We start from the raw sequence: 24,830 nt of genomic DNA, 5'->3' as shown, positions 1-24,830 counted from the left end.
TAACTCCGGACATTGTCCCGTCGAATGTGTGTCCCCCGATGAGGAAGTAGGTGTTCGAGAGGATGTGATCACGATGCTTAGTCGTATTATTTAATTTTATTGGTGTATTTAAAATCATTAATTGTCTTAAATGGATTCTGAGACATCTGAAAATGCAGTTATTCGTCCCTTGAGACGATCGACGAGGCATTCATCAGGTAAAGGTGAGAAAATTAACTATAGACGATAGTTGGCCCTGCCGAAGAATGTTCTACTTTCGTTTTTACAGTTTAACAAACCGCTGAAATTCTTTCCTTCATGTTTACTGGTTTTATGTTGGCGATCCTCAGAGTTTCATACAAACGAGTGTCAACCTAACTACAAATACTTCACTCAGTTTCTCTCTGTTCCTCACGTAGTATTGCATTTCGAGGCAACCCCCAGGGGTCCACTGAAAAGGACCAAAAAGACTTTCGTGGACCGAGTTTCTGTTGCAGCCGCTAATGGCTCCAGAGATGCTGACAATGGCCCAGAGAAAGAGGAAGACGAAGGTAATGCTGTCCAGTTAGTAGTATTTGCCTGTTCACAAATACTCAGTTTGTTCTTACAGATTAGTGTGAAAATAACCTTTTATCCCCCTCCTCAACAGAGTCCCCTACCAAGAAGAGTAGACTGGAGGCTGGAGGACACAGCATCAGTGATGATGACAATAAGATGGATGTGCAGGAATCCTCTGAGGAGCTGGCAAAAAAGGAAGTCCAGGAAACGGATGTCATCCAGGATTCCTCTCATAAACAAACACCATGCCATGGTTTGGAAAATATTAAGATTGACATCATCTGTCAATTCATTCAGATTTTGTATTCATTCACAAGCTATCCCTCGTAATTTTTCTACTACCTTAGACTAATTTTTCTGCTTTGGCCTGAGTAAAATGATTGTTTTATGCAAATAAACAGACACTTGAGAATCTAGACTGAGTAAAAGCAAAGCATTTTTGTATATAGAGTACCTTAAAGTATTTTTAGAGTTCTTGATAAATTTTCTCATTCACAACTCATCAAATGATAATGTCAAACCTTAATAAAAAAACAAGTAAGAAAAGAAATAAATATAAGAACAATACCATCTTATGAATATCAAATTAATAGTGAAATTCATAAGATAATGTAGTGTGATTGTATTATCATCTTTCAGTTATGTACTGGCAGGAACATTTTGTTAGCATTAGTCCATCAAATGGATGTGGGTGTTATTTAAATCTTTAGGCATATGCTTTGCTGGTGTAGTTTTGATGTTTTACTTTGATATTAGTGATATTTGATTCATAAAAACATGATACCACTATCAGGTAGTTCAGCTGTTTCAGTATTTCATGAACCTTTCTCTTTGTTCCATTCAGGCCCCTTTGGAGACATGAATTTATTACCTTGTGTTGTGCTCGGTGAACGATGCAAATCCTTTCACGCTGTAAATGAAAACAAGAAAGGTACAGAAATTCTCTAGTTTCATTCCACATTATAAGATATTAAGGGAGAATGAAACATTTGCATTAATCTTGGTTATCTGTTCTCAGTAAAATCATCGACAACAGAACTTGCATCCTCCAAGTCTCTCATACAAAACAGGCCAGTAGTTACAAGACATGATGCAGTGATTCCAAAGATCTCCACCATGGACGAGTACAGGAAAACAATGGAGGCAAAAATCAAGAGCACTGGTATTGTATACATTTTTTTAAAACAGGTTGTGATCAAGAAAGTTGAGAAAAAAACACCTGCTCAATAAATCAGTTGTAAAATAATCAGATTGACATTCATAAATTTTGCTCATATATTAGCCAAACCCACAGTCAACCATCATGCTCCAAGCATGTGTCCCCCCTTGGAGAAATCTTACATAACAAGGCAACGGGTGAATAACATTCCAGCACAAAAAAAACCTGCAAAAGAACTTCAGGACAAAAAACAAGGTATTGTTGCTTCAACTAGGTATTACAATCCACAGTGGCATCCAATCCAAACATTTTATGTTAACAAAATTTTCTTTTTTAAAAGTCATAAAGAAAACTGCTGTGATCAAGAAAAGCTCTGCGCAATCCTCTAGAGGTAAATAATATTCATTTTAATAATAATATTTTTACACCTAAGAACGTTCTTGATATGAATATTCTCTTGTGTCTTTTCAGGATCTGTGTGGTGCTTCTGGGGTTTTTTTTTCTTGCTGCTCTGCTCTTTTATCTTCTTGGTAGCATACAAGATCATTCCTGTACAGATTATTGCACATGATGGAGAGTGGACCTCCAAACCTGTAAAAATCGAAAAGTTTGCAGATCAGTTGACTATTCTTAAGAGCCAGTTCCCCGGTCAGCGACCCGAGTTGTGGAAAAGGAGCAAGATCCACCTGGAGAAGCACCTCAAAACAAAGGCTCCCACAGAACCAGTTAGTCTGATCTTTACTGCAGGCCTCAGAGCTGAGAAGACGCTGCGTTGTCTGGCTCAGAGGATGGCCGCATCATTCTCTTTGGCCCGCAATGCTTCTGTTCTTTTAATCGACGGAGCCAGTAAAGCCAACCAGGACAGCGGTGAAGTGAAGCTCGAAATTGACACCCAGTTGCAAGCAGCTTTTGATGGAGACAAACCTGTAGCTGTCATTCATCGCTTCGAAGAGCTGCCTCCAAGCTCCACTCTAATTTTTTATCGCTACTGCGACCACGAGAATGCTGCATACAAGAACGTCTTCTTGTTGTTTACTGTTTTGCTGCCTCAAGATGAGGTGACTGTTGAGCAGAGTTTGAAGGAGGTGGAGGAGATGGTGCATGACTATGTCAAGGAAAGGCTGGTAGACTCAGATGATCTAACTGGTTTCAATAAGATGGACATTGACAAGTATGGTGGACTGTGGAGCCGTATCTCTCATCTTATCTTGCCTGTTGTGTCTGAGGTGGGAATAGAGCAGAAAGAATGCTGATAAAACAAGCAGGTATCAAAAATAGTCAGGATACCACTTGATCAGCCTGGTCATTGACAGCACTATATGAGGTTGCAACATAAAAATGTCAAGTATAATGTGTTTGTTGTTATATTTAAGATTTGAATCAGTACGTTTGGTTATATTAATCTTTCTCTGTCAGAAATTGGGCTTTTCTAAGCAAAGATTTAATGTTGATTTTGTTTAACTACTCTCCTGGATGACCAGCACTGAACTCTTACACATAAAGATGTAATTAATCTGTGTACAAAGTATGCCATAGAATCCACATCTAATGCATTTTTATTATATAAAATATTATTTGAGTCAAGTAATTTCTTGTATTCCCATACTGTTAATGAGAATCAAGACCACTGCTTTTCCCATTTATTAGGAGTCTGATGAGTGACCAGTATTTTTTTGTGGAAAGTTTTGCTTTAAGTGGAAATTCATATTTTTGTTGAGTATTAAATCTCCTGGACAGCTGCTGCCTTGCTGTTTATTTCCATTTCATGTGACATTTTTGTTGTTTTCTAATTAATCACCTTGTGTACACAGTTGGTTTATTGATTACTTTCCATCCCATCAAGAGTACTGGCTTTTATTGAGATATATATTTTATTATATTTTGTTTTTTTTTACTGCAAATTTATTGTCACTTTCCCAGATTGAACTATTTTTGATAACTTCATATATAAATATATATTGGATATGGAAAATATATGTGCATACTATGCTATCAGTTTATTAACAAGTTCTTGCAAATTGTGAATGTGTATTTGTAAAAACAGTTTGACTTAATTTTAGACAGCCATTCACAGAATGTGCCTAAACAGTCACATTGATGATAGAACATTAGAGGACTGAAATGTAGAAAAACACTCATCAGTATTTGAAACATCACAACTAATGAGTTGTTTAAAATGTAAATTTCAAATTACAGAAATTTTTTTTCAAACTGATTCCACTTTTCCTTTTATGTTATTCTAAGTAATTTTGCTTTGCTAATATTAACACTTGTGCATTTTCAATAAATAATATTTTGATAACTACATGTCTTCATTGTCTTCTGTAGTCCAGACTGATGTTTGAGTTTTGACACTACAGGAAAGCCATTTAGAATTTTTCTTCATGCAATATAAACAAGAGTACAAATACACAGTTGTACAACCATAAGCTGTGGAACCAGTTTATGAATAAGCATGAGCCTTTTTTTTAATTACTCATAGTCAGAGAATATAGGATGTAATTCCTCTTAACATCAAGGGGTGGTAGAGTTTGCCTTATTTGGTAAGATTTAAAATATTTTGTTTCTCATTTCGTATTGGCTCCGTAGCTTTAGGAAAACACATTTTGCAATCAAATGTAATAACCACAAGAACCATACGGTGACTGGTGGTGGAGACGATGGACAAAACTCCATGCACCAATCTCACTCCAGTCTTCTCTGGCAGACAAGAGGATACACTGCAAAGCAAAGCAAAGCTGCTACCAGTAGGGATACACATTCCCATACAAGTATTTGAACAATCTCTCACTAGTGTGAGTATTTGTGCACCATCCTACTTGCTGTGACTATTTGAATAGGATAATTTTAAACCAGCTTTACTGCATTAGAGTGGGCTGGTAGAAATAACAGGTTGGTGACTTGAATGATATATAATCTAGAGGTTAGAGAAGTGGACTATTAGCTTGAAAAGCACAATGGAATGAAAGCTCTCCCTAAAGCGAATATTTACAATTTGAGCATTCCCCAAAAATGTTTGTCCTTGAGAGGATTGAGACAAGAGAGCTGTGGAGCAGAGAGGGTAGAGCTGCTCCGATGCTGTCTGTCCACCATGTGATGGAAACACAAACCCCAGAGCTGGGTTACTGTGTGCCCGGACCAGAAAGCAGGTGGAACACAGCCATATATCTGCAGATGGTCATCGTGGTCAAGAAAAGAAAAGGGTGCTGCTGCAAAAGCCAGTGAAGGAGACAAAGGTCACGGCTTTGCAGAGGGACTTTGAGAGAAATCATCACCAGGTATGGTAAATTTCCCAGAAGGGAACGACTAGGTCAGAAATGGTCTGATTAACAATCAAAATGTTTGTTGAGAGACTTTAGATTGTCATACAAAGACAGGATGACAAAGATGAGGACGTTTCCTGAATGATGACAACAGAGAATAAAACAGTAACAGTAGTCACCCCAAAAATACCCCGTTTGCCCTTTTTACATCAGTGTCTTTTAGACTGTAACTACAAGAGATAGATATTTTTTGCTTTTCAGATGGATCCTACCAAAGAAAAATAGAATCAGTAAGAACATTGATGTTTTGCCTTTTCATCTCTGCATCATACAGGCCTCATCATTGGATGCAGTTTTCTTAGCTGTCATGGAGTTGAATAACATAACCTCCCATATCCTAATATGTATAAAGTCCGTATGGTTGAAAACAATTGTAACAGGGATTATTTCTCCAGAAGTAACCTCAGAAAATAACTCTAAAACAACAACTGGCCTGACTGTCAGTGACATGTTTCCAAAACAAAACACGCATGTGAAGTGGCACAAGGCAATTCAAAGTGCTTTACAAAGACAAGAAAACATAAGAACACTTCAAAGTTAATAGGGGATTAAAACAAGACAATACAATATCAATAAAAGAGCAATTAAAAGGAAAAAGTAAATTAAATAGGAGAATAATATATTTGTGTCGGCCAATAATCACATGACATCTGTTTACTCTGCTACGACAACCAAACCCCATTTTAAAAGTCCCGCCCACACACCTGGTTGTCATTGGTCGGATGGCGATACGTTGTTTTATCAGTGGCTGACACAATGTCAATCATTACATTTCTTCAATTTTACATGAACACTTCAGACGATCCGGATTATTATAAGACGTAAGCCGTATCTACCAAAGTATGTCAAAGTAATTATTCATCTTTGATTATTTCACCAATAACTATTTACAGTGCCAGAGATCAAAGTTTGCCGTTTGTTCGTGATGGCATGAGTGCTTTTCAGTCACAGTTTGCGTTAAATATGATATTCATAACATTCAACGCCTTAAAAACTCCAAAGTCTTGAAGACGACCTTCAAGTTGTGTTTTAGAATACAGTACTTACTTACGAGAAGAGTTACTTTTGTTACAAAAGCGATTTTGGTCCTCTTAAGATGACATTCAGGGATTTAAAGCTGTGTGTTTATCTGCTTCAGTAACTCCTCTCACGTTAACTCTGTTAGCTGTTAGCTTTCTGAGGTAACGCGAACTGAACGAATGGAAGGTTTAATGTTGTGATTTCTTAAACTCTCACCATGTGTTTGTGTGTTTACATGTAGACTGTGGCTGGTTCCAGAACGTGATTCACACCACCATCACCATCACTTTATTGCATTTTGTGCTTTGTTCCTTTAGTTTTCTAAGAAAGAAAGTGCAGGGGGTGGACAAAATAACTCTTTTACAACACACCCTTACAAATGAAACCTACAATAAATAGAATGTAAATGTGTAATAGTAATTTCTTCTTCAATTCAGAGTCCTTATTCAGCTTAATAGCCATAGTTGGTGTTTTATTCTTACGTTGCAGTTTATTGCGTTTTATAATGGCGTTCAAACATATTTCTCTCGACACGCACTAGATGTTGTGTACATTTTGTATTTAATGTGTCCTTACTGTGTTATTAGGGTGCAGGATTTATTCAAGATATTATAGATTCTATATAAAAATACAACACTATGTTGTATTTTTATGTCAGGTGCTTTGGAACAGTTTATTTCCACAACATCTCTACTGATAGCTTTGCAGGAAATACTCCAAATGACCCGTAAAGGGCAGGAATCGTGTGAATTCATTATTGTGCCTCCACTGCAGTGATATTCATACACATGATGTTGTCACATGTCCATCCGTCCTCAGCGTTTGAGGTCTCAGTGAAGCCCTGTGGGGATGTCTGCAGATTTGACAGATAACAACTTGGATGAAGTGGTTTGATTTTAGGCATCAGTGGTTGGTATGATCTCGTTACATGTGTTATAGCACATCTCAATAATATATTGGCTTATTATGACAACCTTTGATCCAGTTATCTAATAGAATTTTATGTCTAAAATGTCAAACACAAGTGCAGATGATCACTGTAATGCAAAAACACTTCAGTAGAAAACATTCAACACAATATCTCAGGAAATGAAAGTGAGATTCTGACTACATGTTACACTGGATCTAGCTGGTGAGAATAATCTTGGGTGCATATCTTGAAGCTGTGGTGGAAGTAAAATATTTTTGATGTTGACTATGAAATATCCATGTTCCAGAATTTCCATCGGTCGTCTACCACACACTCTTTGGTTTTGTTGCTGTTTACTGTCAGGTGATTGTTTTTTCACCACATGAAACTATCAGTTCAATATAGTTCTCTGTAAAATAGTCTTTAAGCAAAAGCAGTTTTCTTCCCACTGGAAATCATTCATTGGACTGATACATGTCATGTAGTGCTATTTTTTCAAACAGTAAAAGTTTTGCCTCATTCACTTCCAAATTCCCAAATCCGTTATTTTTACTATTTATATATCAGACTTGAACTATATATTGACAGGTCTATGGAAGCACACTGCCATGACAAGTATAGTTTGTGCATTTCACTGTAGAAATTATATATCAGATCAAATTTCATGTGTGATGAAATTACAAAACTTATAACCAATGTTTAGGATTGAGAGCCACACTTTGGGTGAAAAACAGGGCAATGTACTCACTTTAAGAATTGTGATCAATGTGGAGAACATTCGATAAGACAGTACATATATGGAAGCATTTAATTCAGTCTGTCATGTCTGGCTGCTTCTGATTGTCTGATGCAGCAGACTGGATGTGACCCTGTGACCCTGGTTGCCAGGGAGAGAGTGGTGAGACCATGGCTGCTGGGGCTACAGTTGGGGAGAGCCAGCTCCAGAGGATTATCAGAGATCTGCACGGTACGCCAGCTTTATGTTTGTTCTGTTGATTTGACTGTGTGTGGACAAATGAGCTGCAGCGGTTTTTGGCTGACATGGCATGACGAGGATGATGAGAAAATGAGACCGGGTTTACAGTGATGTCGTAAGAAACAGCTAAATCTAAGTGCAATCTGAAACAAGTGCAATCTTCCTACTAAGCCATTTGGGAAAGTATAGATCTGAACTCATGTCCTTTTACTGAGGGTGTGGTGGATGGTTCTGTCAGCATGCAACAGGAAAGTCACAGTGTACTACTGGTGCACCCAACACAAGTGTCTTTTCAGCTTTTGCGATGGATACGAGGCAAGTGGTTGGTTTTTAAACTTTGAAGGTCATTGAAGTGGAGATAGATTAGAAATGCTGTGTGTTTGTATGTGTGTGTGCGCTAGCATTTCTTTGATATACATTTTCTTCCCCTTTAAACAATTTTCAATGAAAATATGTGTTCTGTTTATGTAATGTAAATCTATTGGGTTAATCATGCTTGTCTTTTTAACTGCTTTGCTTTCAGAGGCTGTTGCAGAGATTGCAAAGGAGTACAGGGAACATGGGGAGCCAATCACTGATGACAGTACCAACCTGCACAAATTTTCCTACAAATTGGAATATCTCCTGCAGGTAGGCTTTTGCTTACCTTGTTGTACCTGAGCAAGGACACCTCAAGTACTTGGAGGAAATGATTGCAGGATTCTCAAAGAAGATACCCCTAGCTAGAGTTGGATGTCTGCTATTAAAAAGATTACAAAATAATCCTCAAAATGTAAATTTTGAATGTGTCATAATTAATTTACTATATACTGTAAATATCATCTTTTCCTTCCAATTTTACTTTTTAATACAGTGACACATGAGTCAAAATTAATGCGCTTTTGTAATTCCAATTTGATCTATAAATCTTTATTTTTCAGTTTGACCAGAAAGAAAAGACCACATTTCTTGGAACAAAGAAGGATTATTGGGATTTCTTCAGTGATTGTCTGGCCAAGATTAAAGGAGTCAATGATGGGATCCGCTTTGTGAAATCCATCACTGAGGTATGACGTTTGTTTTGCTGTTGCTTAGAGCGACAGCAATAATATAGCCTTGATTACACACACTGGTAATTAATTGTGGCAGATCCGGGGCAAATACATATCTGATTTATTTTCTTCCCACAATTATAATTAAAATTTTGATTGAGATTAATAATCATTTATGTGGTTCCTTAGAATGAACTCTGATTAAAAACTCTGTGAAACATTTCATAGTTGAAGACATCTCTGGGGAAAGGACGTGCTTTTATCCGTTATTGCCTAGTACATCAGCGACTAGCTGACACCCTGCAGCAGTGCCTTATGAACCAAAGAGTGACCAGGTAAACATATATATGTTATTATATATATGTTATTATATATATGTTATTATATATATATATATATATATATATATATATATATATAATTTTATATATATTTTTTGTGTATATTTTTGGGTTACAGTGGAGAACATGAAACACCTGTGTTAATGTCATTTCTATTTGTACTTTGAGAAACAGTGTAGATTTTCTGTTCTGATGTCCATTTGTGAAAAAATACATTTAGATAGTGATAATAATAGTCCAGCAATCTAAGAGTTAAATGACTATTGAATGACTTACCAAAGGTCAAAATGAGTGAATGCAGAGCCCTGTTTCTTACATAGATTTTATAAAGTTGAAGAATTTGTAACTACTAGCAAATGTGAATTTAAAGTGGAAAAAGCTGTTATTGTGGCTCTACACAGTCAATGATTTACTTTAGTTGTGGGACATGTTAACAGATCAGTTTCTTGTTGAGGATCAATTCATGAGACCAAACCTCCTTTGTAGCCACTTTTAATGCTTTGTATTTTTCAGCTACTTTATTTACTGCCATCACCTCTACCTCCTATTTCTTCCCATAGTGATTGGTATAATGCAAGAAGCCCCTTTTTGAAGCCACACCTGAGTGTTGACATAATCAATCACCTGTACGAACTTAATGAGGTCCAGTTTGATGTGGCTTCTAGAGGTCACGATCTTGATGCCTCCTGGCCTACATTTGCAAGGTAAGATATAAGACCATGAAAGAAACATTGAGCAAAGAAAATCAAGAGATTTTCACAGAAACTAGAAAGGCAAACAAGCATTTATAGGTGTTTTCGTTTATAGGTGTTTTCGTTTGCTTTTGCTCAGAACAAAACAGTATTTTCTCGCGGGTGCGAACTGACATACGCAAACTTTGTTGCATCGGAAGCTGTTGCAGCTTCTCCATCTTGCTCTGACTGGCTATCAGAGCAAGACCTGAAACCTTAGTTTTACTGACAAGCTCTGCCATACTGTCTCCCAGCTCTCCATGTTGAAAAATGTAATTGACGTCTATAGGTGTCATTGGCAGCCAGTGAGTTAATAAATATATATACTGTATATATATATATATGACATACAACTATCAGTTTAATCACCATATCACTGGATATATTTCCTAAATGATTGGTTATGTCAACTTATCGTTGTACAATGATTAAGTACTAGAATCACTTCAAAGTCATTGTCCATAAATAGTGAACAGAACTATGAAAACATTACAACATGATCACTATAATTTGTGTAAAAAGAAGGTGTTAGTTCGATCCATGGTCATGTCAACCACCCTTGTGATCACTGTTGCATATCTGTCACTCTGTTCTATCAGTGATGTGGATGTACAGTACAGCGCAAAGAGCTTTAGTTATATGTATTTGTTTGACACAGGGTTTGGGTTTTTGAATGCTGCACACTGTAAAGCTAGAACCAAGGCAGCCAGAGACTGCAACATCCTGTGACACCCCTGACCTGCTTTCATAGATCAAAGCACTAGCTTTGATCTATGGTCTTACTTACACTGGCTTTCTCCCTCGTCTTTCTATCTTATCTGGTTCCTCAGTGTACAAAAGTTGAAATTTGACCTTGACCTACATTTCTCAAAGTCAAGGTCATCATGTCATTTTCATCCCCCTGACGGTCTGAGTAATGTGCTTTTTGTTTCTTCTTTTTATCTGAAACGGTTGTGAAGATATTTGATGGACGAACACACAAACACTGACAATTACAGTACATCCCCTTCGCGGGTTGTAACAATTGGGAAATTTAGTTTTATTACGTGGGTCCGCTCTTTCTAAGCTTGATCATCACATTTTATTATTTTATTATTATATTATATTATTTTGACTACCTGTAGCACCTGAGCTCTCAGGAGGAAGGAGTTTTTGTATTTCTGTTGATTAAACAGGACACAGATTGTCCAAATATGAGTAATATGACTTTTCCTATCAACAGGAGAACTCTGGGAAACTCACCTGGCCACATGTGGAAACCACCTAGTCGCAGTTCTAGTATTAACAGTCTAGCCAGCACATACTCCCAGGTAACTGACATTTGCCTCAGATAGCATTTGTTTTTTCATTATAATTGTAATAAAGTTCTCTCTGTCTCTTCTCGGTTCTCTGCTTTGCCTAATATTACTTGCAACCAACCAGCAAGCACCTGAATTTCCATGTAGTCCTGACTGTAATCAGAGTCTATTGAATGACCTGAATGAGTCTCTGCCCGTCTGTAGAGAAAATTCCAGCACAGTTGAAGACCTTCAACTTGAGCTAGATCAGTCAGAGCTAAAGCAGCGAGAGCTCCTAGATAAGGTACAACAGCTGGCGGAGGAGACTGCTGAATATAGACAGGTAGTTGTGGAGCTCCAGAGGCAGTTGGATGTCTCACTTTCTGCTCAAGAGGAACAGCAAGGTTTGCAGGAACAACTCAAGGTTATGAAGGGGAGGGAAGAGGCCCTATCCAAGGAAATGGAAGAGCTCAGAAATTGGGAAAAAGCCAAGGGGGCTGAACAACAGCTCCTCAAGGAAAAGTTGGCAGCTGCTGAGGGTAAAAATACAGAGCTTCTAGCCAAGCTAGATGGGGTTCTGAATGAGAAGGGCCAACAAGCATCCAGTTACTTCGATTCAGCTCAAAAGATCCACGAGTTGTTGGATAGACTAAAAGAGGCAGAGAAAGAGAAGATGGAAGCTGTAGCTCTGGTAGAGGAGAAGAAAAGAGAGACAGGGAGGCTGCAGGAAGAGCTTCGACACAATGAGGCTGCTGCAAAGAATGATGATGCAAAATTAAGAGCATTAACTGCATCTGCATCTGAGGAGAAAAAAAAGTTGGAGGTGAAAGTGAAAGAGCAATGCAATGCCCTTGATAAGCTGCAAGGAGTCTTGACATTAAGAGAAAAGGAGACAAGTAACTTTCAAATGCAGCTGCAGGACCTCCAGAGACTTCTAGAAGAAAAGGAGGAAGAGTTAGAGGAAGTAAAGAGAACGGCGTACCAAGATGAAGAGGTAGTTCAGAAAAATGCTGGTGAGTTGAAAGAGTCTTTAGAGGCTGATATTACTGCCTTGATGGAACAACTAAAGAGGAAAGAGGCAGAGCTTACATCTACCTACAAAACACTACAAGAGCTAGAAGCCAAGAACAAAAGCCTAACCAAAGTAAAGGACAGTCTGACCACAAACATCATTGAGCTAGAGGGTAATGTCAAAGAACAAGCTTTGAAGATCAAAGACTACGAGGTACAGTGTGCAAAAGTCATGGAAATAAATGAAGAACTGCTGACCACAGAGAAGAGAAATGAAGAGTTGAAGAAGGAGATGGCAGAAAACAGAATGGTCCTTGAAACAGAATTAGCAGCTCTAAGGGCTTCTGAGAAACAGCTGCGAGGCCAGCTGGATGACAGCAGGGTGACAGTGGATGAAAAGGAGAAGCTGTTACGTGAGGAGAACCGCAAGCTAGAGGAGAATCTGCAGCTTGCCACTTTGGCAACAAAGCTATCTCATGCCACATCTCAGCGGCTGGAACAGGAGAACCAGACTCTGAGAGAGGAGCAAAACACAGTGAAAGCAGCTCTTAGTCGCATGCAAGCTGACCTGAAGAGTGTTCACGGGCAGATCGGTGATTTGGAAAAGAACTTAAGAGTTTCACGTAAGAGTGAACAAAGCCTCCAGGAACAGCTACAAGCCAAGGAGGAACTGTTAGATAGTCAAGAGAAGAACATTGTTGAGTTGCAGTCAAATTTGAAATCTCTGGAAGTAACAAAGAAGGAACTTGAGATGGCCAAAGCTGATGCAGAAGCAACCCATGCTAAACAGACAGAAATAATTGAAAGAGTTACTTCTGAGAGGCAAATGATAGAAAAATCTCAGCTGGAGAGGAGTCAGATCCAAGTGAAGAAAAGTCAGGAACTGGCAGGCAAACTAACTTTAGTTGAGAGCCAGTTTGACGTGAGCAGCAGAGATGTATCCAGGTTGCAGGCAGAGATTCTGGACCTCAGGGTCCTGGTAAAGAACTTTGAGGATGACAAATTAAGGTCACAAGCTCAGCTTGAGGTGACAGAGGCCCAAAGAAATGAGCTCAGGACTCTTACGGATCAGCTTAAAGACCAAATAGAGGCCCTCAATCAGAGACATATAACAGAGCTTGTGGAGTGTAAAAAGAAAGAAGAGACGTTGCTTGAACAGCATGACAGAGAAGTAGCTGCCTATGCAGAGTTGACTTTGTCTGTAGCTGCCATCCGAGAAGAGCTGTCTACCCTCAAGGCAGAAAATTCAAGACAAACCCAAGAGAACAATGACATACGTGACAGTCTACACAGGGCAAACACAGAAATGGCAGAGCTGGGGATGACAGTTTGTAAGCTAAGTGCTGAAAAAGAGGCGGTCACAGAGCGCTGGGAAGGGGACACTGCCAGGATCGAAGAGCTGGAGAAAGAAGTGGAGCGATTAGAACAGAGCATGGTAGAACTACAGTTTGAGAATACCAAACTAAGAGAGGAGCTGAAGCAGAAAGACAAACATGAAGAGACAATCTTAGACCTTCAGGAGCAGTTGGAAAAGGTCAAGAATCAAGTACAAAGTGCCACAGAATGTAGCAGAGAAGAGGCAGCAGCCATCAAGTTCCAGATGAGCTCAGAAAGCATGAATCATCAAGTCCATATTAAGGTGAGTTACTCAGAATTTGTGATTTTACTTGTTTAATTTCACTTTTACTTGTATGGCACTCAGCGTTTTTATTTTTGTCCTACTGATCATATGCTGTAGTTCTTTTATTAGTCCTATTTATGACTGGAATCAAAATTTGCTTAATATTTGGATCTTATTTCAAATCGAAATCCAACCATCTCTGGTGGTATGGCTCTGTTTCTGCAGCTGTTTCTGGAAGCTAGCAGTGAGCGTGTCAAATAACCCCAGTTAGTTAATTAATTGATCCCTTTATCTTTCCCATCGCACCACAAGTTGATTGTTTTTGACCTGCGGATTTAATGATTTCCCAGCAGCCTCAGGTGTGATTCATCAGTTTCAGCAAATGTTATATAAGTAGGTCATCATTCTAAATATTGTGATTTGATTTGCATCAGCACTTTAGTTTTGGCATGATAAGCATATTAACATTTAGCTCAAAGCATGGCTGCTGGCTTATTTCGTTTTTCATTCTTGTGTCTGACATTTCAGAGAATGAATGAGCAGCTGGACAAGATTAAAGCCCAGCTACAGGAGGAACTGAAAAATGTGGCCAACCTGCAGGCTGAAGTGTCTGAACTAAAGGTCTGTGTCATTTGAGCATCAAATAGTAATTCAGGACTTATTCACAGTAGGTCCGTTATCTTTGAAGAGTGCTTGCTTTATAGGAAACATGGCCATCATCGGAAAAAATGGACATTCTCACTTAACCAAGTTAAAACACATGATTCACAGAAAAGTGTAGGTACAGTATAATGAATTCACATTTCCAATAAAAGGCCCAAATCCTGTGTCATTAGTGGATTTGCAAAAGAGATGCAGAATACGATACTGTGTAACATGTAGGACACAATAATATGCAAATTTTTGAGATTGATTAGTTCTCATAAATGATGAGTGATTATATAGTACAACTGTGTGACTTTTCTAGACACATTGATTGCAAAACACTTTCCCTTGATTACAGAAGGTAGAAAAGATGTAAAACCTCAGCAATGCACAGATCCTCATCCAATCAGAGGCTTGCTAAAATTTTGTTGATATTTTTTTGTATGGAGTTTTTTGCATATAGATATTCATTATAGAATTGGGTTATGAGAAATGTTGTCACAATTTCAATGGAGCTCGGTAACACGAACATTGTAGTGTTTTCTAATGAGCTTTAGTCTGTGATGCAAAATATTTTCCTCATTAATAATATATTGTATTTATTCTTACTCTTTCTACTGTTACATTATTGCACTGTGAGGAATTGCCCAAATCTCATTATACCATGTATAGTGACAATAAAGGGTTTCTATTCTTTTCTAAATTCAACCATTTCTGTTAAACAGAACCAAGACCAATCTAATAGCAGAAAACAAGCAAACAATCATTTAGATTATTGGATGACAATGTTTGTACTGATGTGTCTGGGGTTTTTTTTTACATTTGTTTTTTTTGAAAAAGGCTATGAATGAACAGATTGGGCAGCTAAACTCAGAGAAAGATGCTCACATCATAAAGACCGAAACAACTCTCCACGAGAATGAGATTGCAATTCAGCAACTGAGGGATGCATCAGCCAGGTGTGTGTGTGTGTTTTTATGATTAATGAAAGGGAATGTCATCTTTTACTTGCAAAGAGAGCAACTCACTAATTTTCCAAGTTTCTTCAGTGCTGAAAAAGTTCATTTGACCACTCAAAAGGTCTGTGAGGAATTGAAGCAGAAGCTGAGTGCAACAGAAGCTGACCATCAAAACCAGTGGCTGAAGTTGACGTCAGAGATTGATGACCTCAACAGAACAAAGTTGAACCTGGAAGAGCGGCTAATTGAGCTCATAAGGTATGACCTGTTTCTGGAATGAGCCGTCATCACTGTCACAACATTGTCTTTTGCAACAGGTATAGGATTTTTTACTGATGAAAGGGTTACTTTAGTGTTGGGTAAGTTTATTTTCTCTTTGGATGTCTATAAACTTGTATATGTATGCATCCCACTGTTATCCAGTAAAAGCAGTCCTCTGATGTTTGACTTGATATTGATGTAGGAGCTCTGGGAGACTATTGAAAAGTCTCTCCACTTTTTTAGTGTTTTAGTGAATAGAGCTGCATATATTATATATAGGTCTTTGGTTGGTTGAGGAAGCAGCTTTGGCTCAAGAACATTCATGCACTTCAAGGGATTGAATTCAATTAGTATACTACCATGAGATAAGAGTTTAATTTCTTCTGTGACTGAGCTCATAAGTCAATTTTCTCACATCTCAAACAAATTTCCCCTATTTAAAAATGTTTCGTACCAGCCTTGTTGAAAAGCGACAGTTCCCCTAAATTATCAAAACAAAACAAAACATATTTTTATCAATTATGATGTGAACATTTTTTTCAGTGCAGAGTTAATAAGTTCCATAAAGAATGACAAGGTATGGAAAGAAACACAAAAGTCACAAGCACACACGAGTTACGTCTTTACGTCACGGACAACATGTCAAAAAAAAAGCGAGATGCGGTCTCAGCAAATGTTGTTTCCATCTGCCAAGTAGCGTTGGCGTCCCGAAGAACGACTTCCGTCTCCAGCAAAAATATGGACCGAGGAACAGCTCGTGTCTCAAAGTCATATGTGGAGTCACTCAAGGTACTGCTGTACGAAGATTCAGTAAACTTTTCAGTTTTGTGTCCGCTCGGTTTCAGCCTTTCATTCTTTTGTAAAACACTCACCCTTTACAGAAAGTTATTTCTGTTATCAGATTGATCCACCCAACATTTTACAATAAAAATGAGGTCAGTCTAAGAACATGACATGCCATATTGCTCAGTCTTCAAAGATCTTCAAGTTGGAATGAGATTATATAAACCATGAAGTTTGGGGAATTTATCTTGAACTATTGAACTATTAAGAGAACTAATTAGTTTTCAGTCCCAGGCATAGATTTGATGACAGTGTATTTCATGAATAACCATAACCAGTCATACATATGTCTTTTTTTGTGCATTCCATCAGGGACAAAGATGCTCTGTGGCAGAAGTCAGATGCTTTGGAATTCGAGCAGAAACTGCGAGCTGAGGAGCGATGGTGGTTAGTGGATAAGGAAGCTACACACTGTCTTGGTTGCCAGGGCCAGTTCACTTGGTGGCTGCGTAGACATCATTGCAGGTGGGCCTTTAGCAGGAACTGGATCTTTCTTAAAATATAAGATAAAAATGATCTGTTTGACACCTTTTTTTATTAATGAATTTGTTAGGCTTTGTGGTCGCATCTTCTGCTACTACTGCAGCAACAACTATGCGATGACGAAGCACAGTGGGAAGAAGGAGCGGTGCTGCAGGGACTGTTACTCACAACACAGTGGTGTGGTTGAGAGATTCACAGAAGCAGAGATAAGTCCTTCAGATTCTCAACCTCCTCCCCCCACAGCTGGACCTCAACCTCCTCCTGATCCAGCCCCATATCAACCTACTCCCAGGGTAACAGGTGAGAGGAAAAGCACAGGCTATCTTGGCAACTGCACATTTGACACAGAGGTTTAGTGACTTTAGTTCTCTGACCAGCGGACTTTGTTTAGCGTGAGGTACCTGGGAAACAAAACGAAAAAAAATCTTCATTTGTATGTAAGGGTTACAAGGACAGGAACCATTGCCACCTAATATTTATTTAATTTGAACAAAAGGAGAGAACATTTTATCTCAAGAGACAGGGTGTTAATATTCTTCATTGTACTTATATTTAATTAATGTACTGATGTATTGTAATTGTCAGTGTCCGTGTGTTTGTTCGTCCGTTAGACCACCAAATATCTTCGCAACCGTTGCAGACAGAAAAAAGAAACAAAAAGCACATTACTTGGGCGGCAAAAGGGATGAAATTGAGATGATGACCTTGAGCTGGAGAACTCGAGGTCAAGGTCAACTTTCAACTTTTGTATAATCAGGAACCACATAAGATAAAAAGACGAGGGAGTAGGCCAGTGTGAGTGAGACCGCAGATCAAAGCTACTACTTTGATCTATGAAAGTAGATTAGACCACTAGTTTTGATCTTTGACCTATGCAAGTAGGTCAGGGTAAAATTTTGAATTCAGGGGTGTTGCTGAATGTTGCAGTCAGTGACTGCCTTGGTTCTAGTTTATTTTTGTTATTGTATTTTTATTGTCAAGAAAATTAAGCTGTGTTAACTGACTGAATTGATTTTAGTGTTAAAATAAAGTTAAGGTCACTGTGAACGCACATTTCACAGTTTTTGTCACAACTCAAGAAAAAACACTCTATGACACAATGAGGCCCAAATATTCCATAGAAGGAAATCTCCAATTGTATATCCAGATGGTCAGAAGTCAACAACAATATGTTCTGTAAAAACACTTTTGGTTCCATTTTTCAATACATGACTCAAGAATAGAAGGGAAGCTGTAGTACTTTTATAGATCTTCATGTGTATCTGCCTTTTTTAAAACCCCTTTTATGTCTTTACTGTACAACCCCTGGCAAAAAGAATCACCAGTCTGAGAAGATGTTCATTCTGTTGTTTGATTTTGTAGAGAAAAAGCAAATCACAGATATGACACAAAGTTAGTCATTTGAAATGGCAAATTAGACCATAACTTTTTAGACCATTTTTTGCTAGGAATTGAATGATTCAATAATATTTTCCCTCTGCTTGGTCTATCACAGTAACTGCTTCTATCACAAGATTTATCTAATTTTCTTTTAGTGTTTCTTAAAGCCAGAAAGTGGCTATTTAAAAAAGACTTAAGTTTTGTGTCATGTCTGCGTTCTGCTTTTTTTCTACAAAATTAAGCAACTGAATGAACATCCTCTGAGACAGGGGGTCGTATACATTGGTTGATACAATTAAAAAAGGTATTGGTACAATGTTGTTGTGTTATTATTTCTTCAAGTTTCAGACCCCAGCGACAGATCTGAAGATGGAGCTTTTGACATCATCACAGAGGAGGAAGTGAATGGTGTCTATGACAGCGATACAACATCCCACACCCTAGAAGGCTCCATGGAGGGTGAACAAGACCAACAGCCTCCAGGACAACAGGAAATGTAAGCCCATGTTTTTGGGGCCAGCATACTGATGGGATTGAGACATGGTTTGGTTTGTAGTTTTCTGTGCAGCAGGTGCTTTGGTCACATTTCTCAAGTGAAGATCAAGCAGTGACTAGACAAGATACTACAGCACTGTAGTGCCAAACTTGTGAACTTGTGAGTTTAGACTCACACAACATCCTGGCCTTCAGTTGCTTCTCTCAGAAGTGTGGCAGCTCCATGTGGTCCATTTATGAACTGTACTAGTGGTGCACTGGCATGTTCTTCCTGTAGCACTAACCTACATCATCCAGTCTTATAAGTAGCATTGAGGTTTTAAAGGTATAATTACGCTCTGAATATATCATGGTATACAATATCGACGAGCACAGTCTTTCACTATTATAGTATTATAATTAGGAAGGAAAGGAAAAAGCTTTTTTAGTTATAGTAACTTTTTAATTGGTAATAAATTTATTGTTGTATTTGGTGTGTGTGTGATTAAAAAAATCTCCCTTTTGAAAATAAATCGTAAAGCATTTAACTATTTGAAGTGAAATTAGGAGAAAGAAAAGAACAGAATATTTGAAAACCATTGGAATGATGTAAAGCAAGTTTTAACTTGAGGCATTTGAGGAGTAGCAGAAATCTCTATTAGTCTTTTGTTTTAGAGTTGGCTGTCTGTCTGTGTGGATTTTGCAGAGGTACAGGAGATGTGAATCCTGATGACTCTGAAGAACATGTTCCCACTGTTCAGGATTCTGAAATCAACCTTCTCATATCTGGAGAAATCACGTGAGTCTTCCCCTAATGGGTGTTCATGTATTAGTGCTGAACTAATGAGTCACTGTGTATTAGTACCATTCTAAAAATGAGTCTGTTTTCATTGCAGGATGGCTGTTCCTTTCAGCATTGATGATGTTAGTCGGTTTGGCCATAGTTCAAGAGAACTCTTCATCAAGTCCAGCTGCTACAGTGTGATAACTATTGCTGTGGGCACCAGTGGGCCGACTATCAGCTGGATTTTTTCCTCAGAGCCTAAGAGCATCTCATTTAGTGTGGTTTACAGGGAGTCCGCTGATATTCAGGTGGAGCAGTCAAAGGTATGTGCTCTCTTGTGTGCACTTTGAATTAAGACAAACTCATATTAAAAATTTACGCCTTGATAATTTTTTACCTTGTGATTATATTTCAGAGATGGGTTTTTGCTTTATGTTTGAGAAAACAACTGTATAGAAATTGGAACATTTACAAAATTCAACTCAAAAGTTGTGGCAGACGACCGTACAGACTACTTTGGGATTGGGTTGTGACTCATTTAGCATTTTCTTTAAGACAAGCAAACAATATTTCACTTTGCTGTGGTAGGTGATTTCATAACACACATGAACAGCAACACACATGTTTTTGATGTGGTACAAATCAGGGGCAAGAAGAAATTATCCAGATAAGCAGCAATGATATTAAGCAGTGAGAAACAATCACATAAAATAATGTTTGGCCTCGCTGTATGCAGATCATGTTTACAGCAGCAGTGGCTCAGTCCACAGATACACCTCTTAGGGACCGGAGGGCAGATTATCAGCGTCGACCAAAGTATGGACTGTGTGAACTGCAAGCTAGAGAGGTGTCAGTTCATCTCCTAAGCAGTGTGGAGGTGCCCTTGAGCAAGGCATCGAACCAGATAAAATGCATCAAAAAGTACATGCATGCACAATACCATGAACTGAAATTGCATTTCTCTCTATAAACATAAAACTAAGAAAAAAAAATTACAATTAAACATGAGAGAAAAAACAGATGGACAACAGCAGCCCTAATCTACGTAGGGCAGATTATTGGCAGAATGTAGCTCATCGGGCATAGATCGAGTTATGTCTTAATTCGTAATAATCATCAACATGTTCAATCATCTTTTTTTAACAAATTTGTTTGAAAATCAATAAATATTAGGGCTGTCACTTTAACGCGTTAGTTAGATTAATTAATTACCCTGCAAAAAACACGCTATATAAATTAACGCAATTAATGGTGAGTGTCAAGTCAGTGCGCAAGCATTTTAAATTTGGCCCATTGAGGGACCCATAGGCTGCAGTGATGTCACTTCCTATCTGCGCCACTAGTCAAAAGCAGGGTGACTGACAACAGAGATGGACACGACACAGGAGAGCGAGGCAAGCCCACTCGGACCTATGGGCGGAAAGTTTATTTCTAAAAAGAACAAAGACGGGACTATCAACAAAAAGCAGTGATTCTGCGCTGCCAGCTGTAGACGCCTCCGTCAGTCTGCCCCAGGGCAGCTGTGGCTACACACGGAGCTTATCATCATGATGATAAGCTCAGTGTTCATCATGTGTTCATCCGTGTTCCTCATTCATACTTGGTGCACCAAGTATGAGGAGTGAATGAATAATGGATCCCATGTAAAGTGTCTTTGAGAAAGTGCTATATAAATCTAATACATTATTATTATTATTGTCATTATTATTGTCATTATTATTATTATTATTATTAATAATAATAATAATAATAATAATATCATTACTTGTACCTTTTGAAAAAGAGAATTTTCATATCACCGAAGCAGCTCCAGCCTAACGTATCATTTAAATGCGAAACATCTCAAGGACAGAGTTGAACCTTAGCTTACCCTTTTAAAGGAAAAGCCTGTTGGCATCTTGCTATTTTTTTTCCAATAGCATCTTGCTTTTGATGTTGCATGTCATACTATTCATTTTGAATTGCTGTATTGAGTCAGCTTTACTATTCATTTTGATTGAGAGTCTGCTTATGTGCCTATTTGAGACTCAGACTTTTTTTTATTTCTGAATTTTATTTATTTTATTTAACTGTATTCGTATTGCATTTTTGAGAAATGCACCTGGTCTAATTGGTTTGCTGATGTGCTTGGCTTTTTTTCTTTTGAATTTCATTTATAAAACACACTTAACCAATAAAAATGTGGATTTCAAATCTTCTCTTCTTGGTGTATTCTATTGATTAGTCATGCGCTACAATTTTGTAATGTCCTAGAATTCAAATTCTTTATTTGAGGGACTTTAGCAGGTATGAGATTAAAATGTGATTAATTAAATTAATTAATAACAAATCCTATCATTGATTAGATTATTTTTTTAAATTGCCTGACAGCACTAATAAATATATAAAATCAATTCAAGAACTGCACATGTGAGTGGGGAGATGGGGAGTCAGAGTGAGGAATTGACTGACTAAAATCTTATTGTACAAACGGGACTGGAACGTTATAGGCAGCCTGGGAGATTTAAAAGACTGCTTCTTCTACTTGTACGTCACATCTCACTTCAGACCATTGTTTCTGTGCTTCATCAGGTCCTGATTCCTCTGACTCGCTGCAATTCCCATCAAGAGACCATTCAGGGGCAGCTGAAGGTCCGTTTCCCTGGCCTCTATACACTCATCTTTGACAATTCCTTCTCACGGTATGGAGCTTCTAACATTCAGGTTCCTTTCATTTTTCTTCTTCTTCATTGGAGAAGCTTTTAATAATAGAAAAACATTACAGTATTTTTTATTGTTATGATCATTCTATTCCTGCTACACTTGAGTTTGTGTGAGATTTAATTAATTACAATAATTCCATTTGAGGGCGGCATGGTGGCACAGTGGGTAGCGCTGTCGCCGCACAGCAAGGCGGTTCCGGGTTCGAGTCCCACTCTGTGCAGAGTTTGCATGTTCTCCCCGGGTCTACGTGGGTTCTCTCCGAGTTCTCCAGCTTCCTCCCACCTCCACAAACATCAGGTTCAGCTTTAGGTTAATTGGCCGTTCCAAATTGCCAGTAGGTGTGAGTGTGTGCGTGTGTGTTTGTCTATGTCTCCGTGTGGCTCCACGGTGCACTTGCGTCGCTCCCAGAGTTTACCCCGCCTCACGCCCTAAGCCAGCTGGGATAGGCTCCAGCTCCCCGCGACCTGCGTAAGCGGATGGAGCGGTTAGAGAAAATGAATGATTTCTATTGGATTGCAATCCTTTGATCAGAAATCTTCTTCCGACAGATTTATTTCCAAGAAAGTATTCTACCATCTGACCATGGAGAAGGCCATCATTTATGATGGAAGCGACTTTCCCTGAAGCTGAACAAAGACCTCTGCACAGAAACATCGGCATGAAGTCACCCTGACAGCTCCAAGGAAGCTAAAGAGATTTCAATTAAACGGCTGTCTCACTTCAGTTCATAAGAGCTTTTTACTGTTTTTCCCAAAACCTGTTTTTACCCAAGTATTTTGTGTATTTTATAAATCATATTTAAAAAATTTTGTTTAAATGTGTTTGGGTACATGAAGTGGAGTCAACAAAATGAGTTAGATTTGACACAAGAAAGAAATGTTAGTGTTTTAGCCCGCCTTTTTTTTTTTCAAGTTCACACCTTTAGTCCAGAGGGTTTGAAATGATCGTTTTTTCTTACTGCAATTTTGATTTGTCTTATGTTTGTTTGACCCAGATATGCTGTTACATTAGGGATATCATTGCAAAACTATTTAACACTAGAAGCATATAATAAAATAAATGTATCTTGTCAGATTTCAAATAATCATCTGCTACAGTTGTCGTTAACACAAGAAATGTTTTTGATGCATAAAGTCATCGATGTGCAGCCATTTGGTTTACCTGTTGCCTGATTGTGAACTGATTTGCCTGAACTTGATATTTGCACTCTGTCTGTGAAGGAAGGGGGAAAAAAGCAAGAACAAGTATATGACCCTGAAAAATACAGTAACTGATAAAAGAAGCCTATGCACTTGGTGTTAATCTCAGGAAATTGACAAACTATTTTTTTTTAGTGCATATCACATATCTTCAAATTTTGCATATCTTAATGTTTTTGGAACACTACAGATAAAAGAAAAAATGCTATTTTATTTTCTCCCTAAGGAAAATTAGAGGGTTTTATGGAGTGTTTGAGGCTGACTGTGACATTACAGGGGCATTCAGTTAGCACACAGTATATCAATGTCACTGAGATGCTGTACTTTTAAAGTGCCTCTTTACTCTTAACTGCCAGGGATTCGTTTGCTTTTGTAACTGTATATTTTACTTTGTTTCTTTCACACAAAATAAGACTGTTAGTTTGGATTATAAATATTTTATAAAAACTTTTAATCATGACTTTTATATCACAATATGAAAAATATAATATACATGTAATATTTACTCCAGTTTTTCAGCCAAATTGATTTTTCCTTTTGGAAAACATTTGAATCATAACTGCACTACTCTCATTGATAAGACCGTTTGAAATACCATGTGTTGTATATTATTACTTTTTATTAATTAGAGAAAACCAATATAAAAAGGCAAGTATGGTCACCTTGGTATGCAACTATTCAGTACTTAATAAAACAATTAAGGGCAAATAAAAATGTCAAGATGCTTTTGCAATGATCTGTTTGCATTTCGCAATTACTTCTCTTATATTTTTGATGAGTATATTTTGGTGCAATTTGTATACAAAAACTCCTATTTTCTCTGCAGAGCTGCACTTTGTTAGGTATTTTATAGATTATTCCAAGCAACAGTCAAATCTGTTAGATTTACATGATATATGTCACAGAATTACAGCAGGGACTATTTTCCTTCTTTCTTGCTGTTTTATGAAAAGAATTTTGAAGCATTAAGTATGCCTGAGTCTGCTCCAATCACTGAGTTTCTCTAGAAATAGACCTGTTAGAGATCCTGCATGCATAAATAAAATGCCCTTGACGGTGCCTCTGTCATCTGTGTCTTTTGTTTTTTTTACAGTCAACAACAAAATCAACACAGACATGTATATTCAACACCTCGGCAGAACTGAAGATACCATCAGCACCA

General features: G+C 37.9%; 2 protein-coding genes across 5 annotated transcripts; both read left to right on the top strand.

The window, feature by feature from the left end:
- The first annotated feature begins 38 nt into the window (after positions 1-38).
- Positions 39-3,988, top strand: LOC137599028 (torsin-1A-interacting protein 2-like). 2 transcript variants are annotated; one of them, XM_068319667.1, is made up of 8 exons: positions 39-197; positions 399-530; positions 629-790; positions 1,382-1,468; positions 1,556-1,699; positions 1,820-1,951; positions 2,037-2,087; positions 2,168-3,988. In XM_068319667.1, the coding sequence occupies exons 1-8, from the start codon at positions 131-133 to the stop codon at positions 2,947-2,949; spliced, it is 1,557 nt and encodes a 518-aa protein (XP_068175768.1). In that variant the 5' UTR covers positions 39-130; the 3' UTR covers positions 2,950-3,988. The 2 variants fall into 2 exon arrangements, with proteins under 2 accessions (XP_068175768.1, XP_068175767.1); XM_068319666.1 differs by having other exon boundaries at positions 39-203.
- A 1,800-nt stretch (positions 3,989-5,788) lies between these two features.
- On the top strand, positions 5,789-24,727 carry fyco1a (FYVE and coiled-coil domain autophagy adaptor 1a). Of its 3 annotated transcripts, none has more exons than XM_068319212.1 (18): positions 5,789-5,859; positions 7,803-7,916; positions 8,449-8,555; positions 8,846-8,971; positions 9,185-9,291; positions 9,858-10,001; positions 11,251-11,338; positions 11,451-13,955; positions 14,466-14,558; positions 15,423-15,541; positions 15,632-15,799; positions 16,958-17,110; positions 17,199-17,428; positions 18,851-19,004; positions 19,689-19,781; positions 19,879-20,089; positions 22,338-22,447; positions 23,018-24,727. In XM_068319212.1, the coding sequence occupies exons 2-18, from the start codon at positions 7,856-7,858 to the stop codon at positions 23,091-23,093; spliced, it is 4,545 nt and encodes a 1,514-aa protein (XP_068175313.1). In that variant the 5' UTR covers positions 5,789-5,859; positions 7,803-7,855; the 3' UTR covers positions 23,094-24,727. The 3 variants fall into 3 exon arrangements, with proteins under 3 accessions (XP_068175313.1, XP_068175314.1, XP_068175315.1); XM_068319213.1 differs by having other exon boundaries at positions 5,807-5,869; XM_068319214.1 differs by having other exon boundaries at positions 5,840-5,859; positions 7,806-7,916.
- Positions 24,728-24,830: the final 103 nt, after the last annotated feature.

This window comes from Antennarius striatus, chromosome 7 (genome assembly GCF_040054535.1).
Source record: "Antennarius striatus isolate MH-2024 chromosome 7, ASM4005453v1, whole genome shotgun sequence".
Classification (NCBI taxonomy): Eukaryota; Metazoa; Chordata; class Actinopteri; order Lophiiformes; family Antennariidae; genus Antennarius; species Antennarius striatus.
This window is presented reverse-complemented; position numbering and strand designations above follow the sequence as displayed.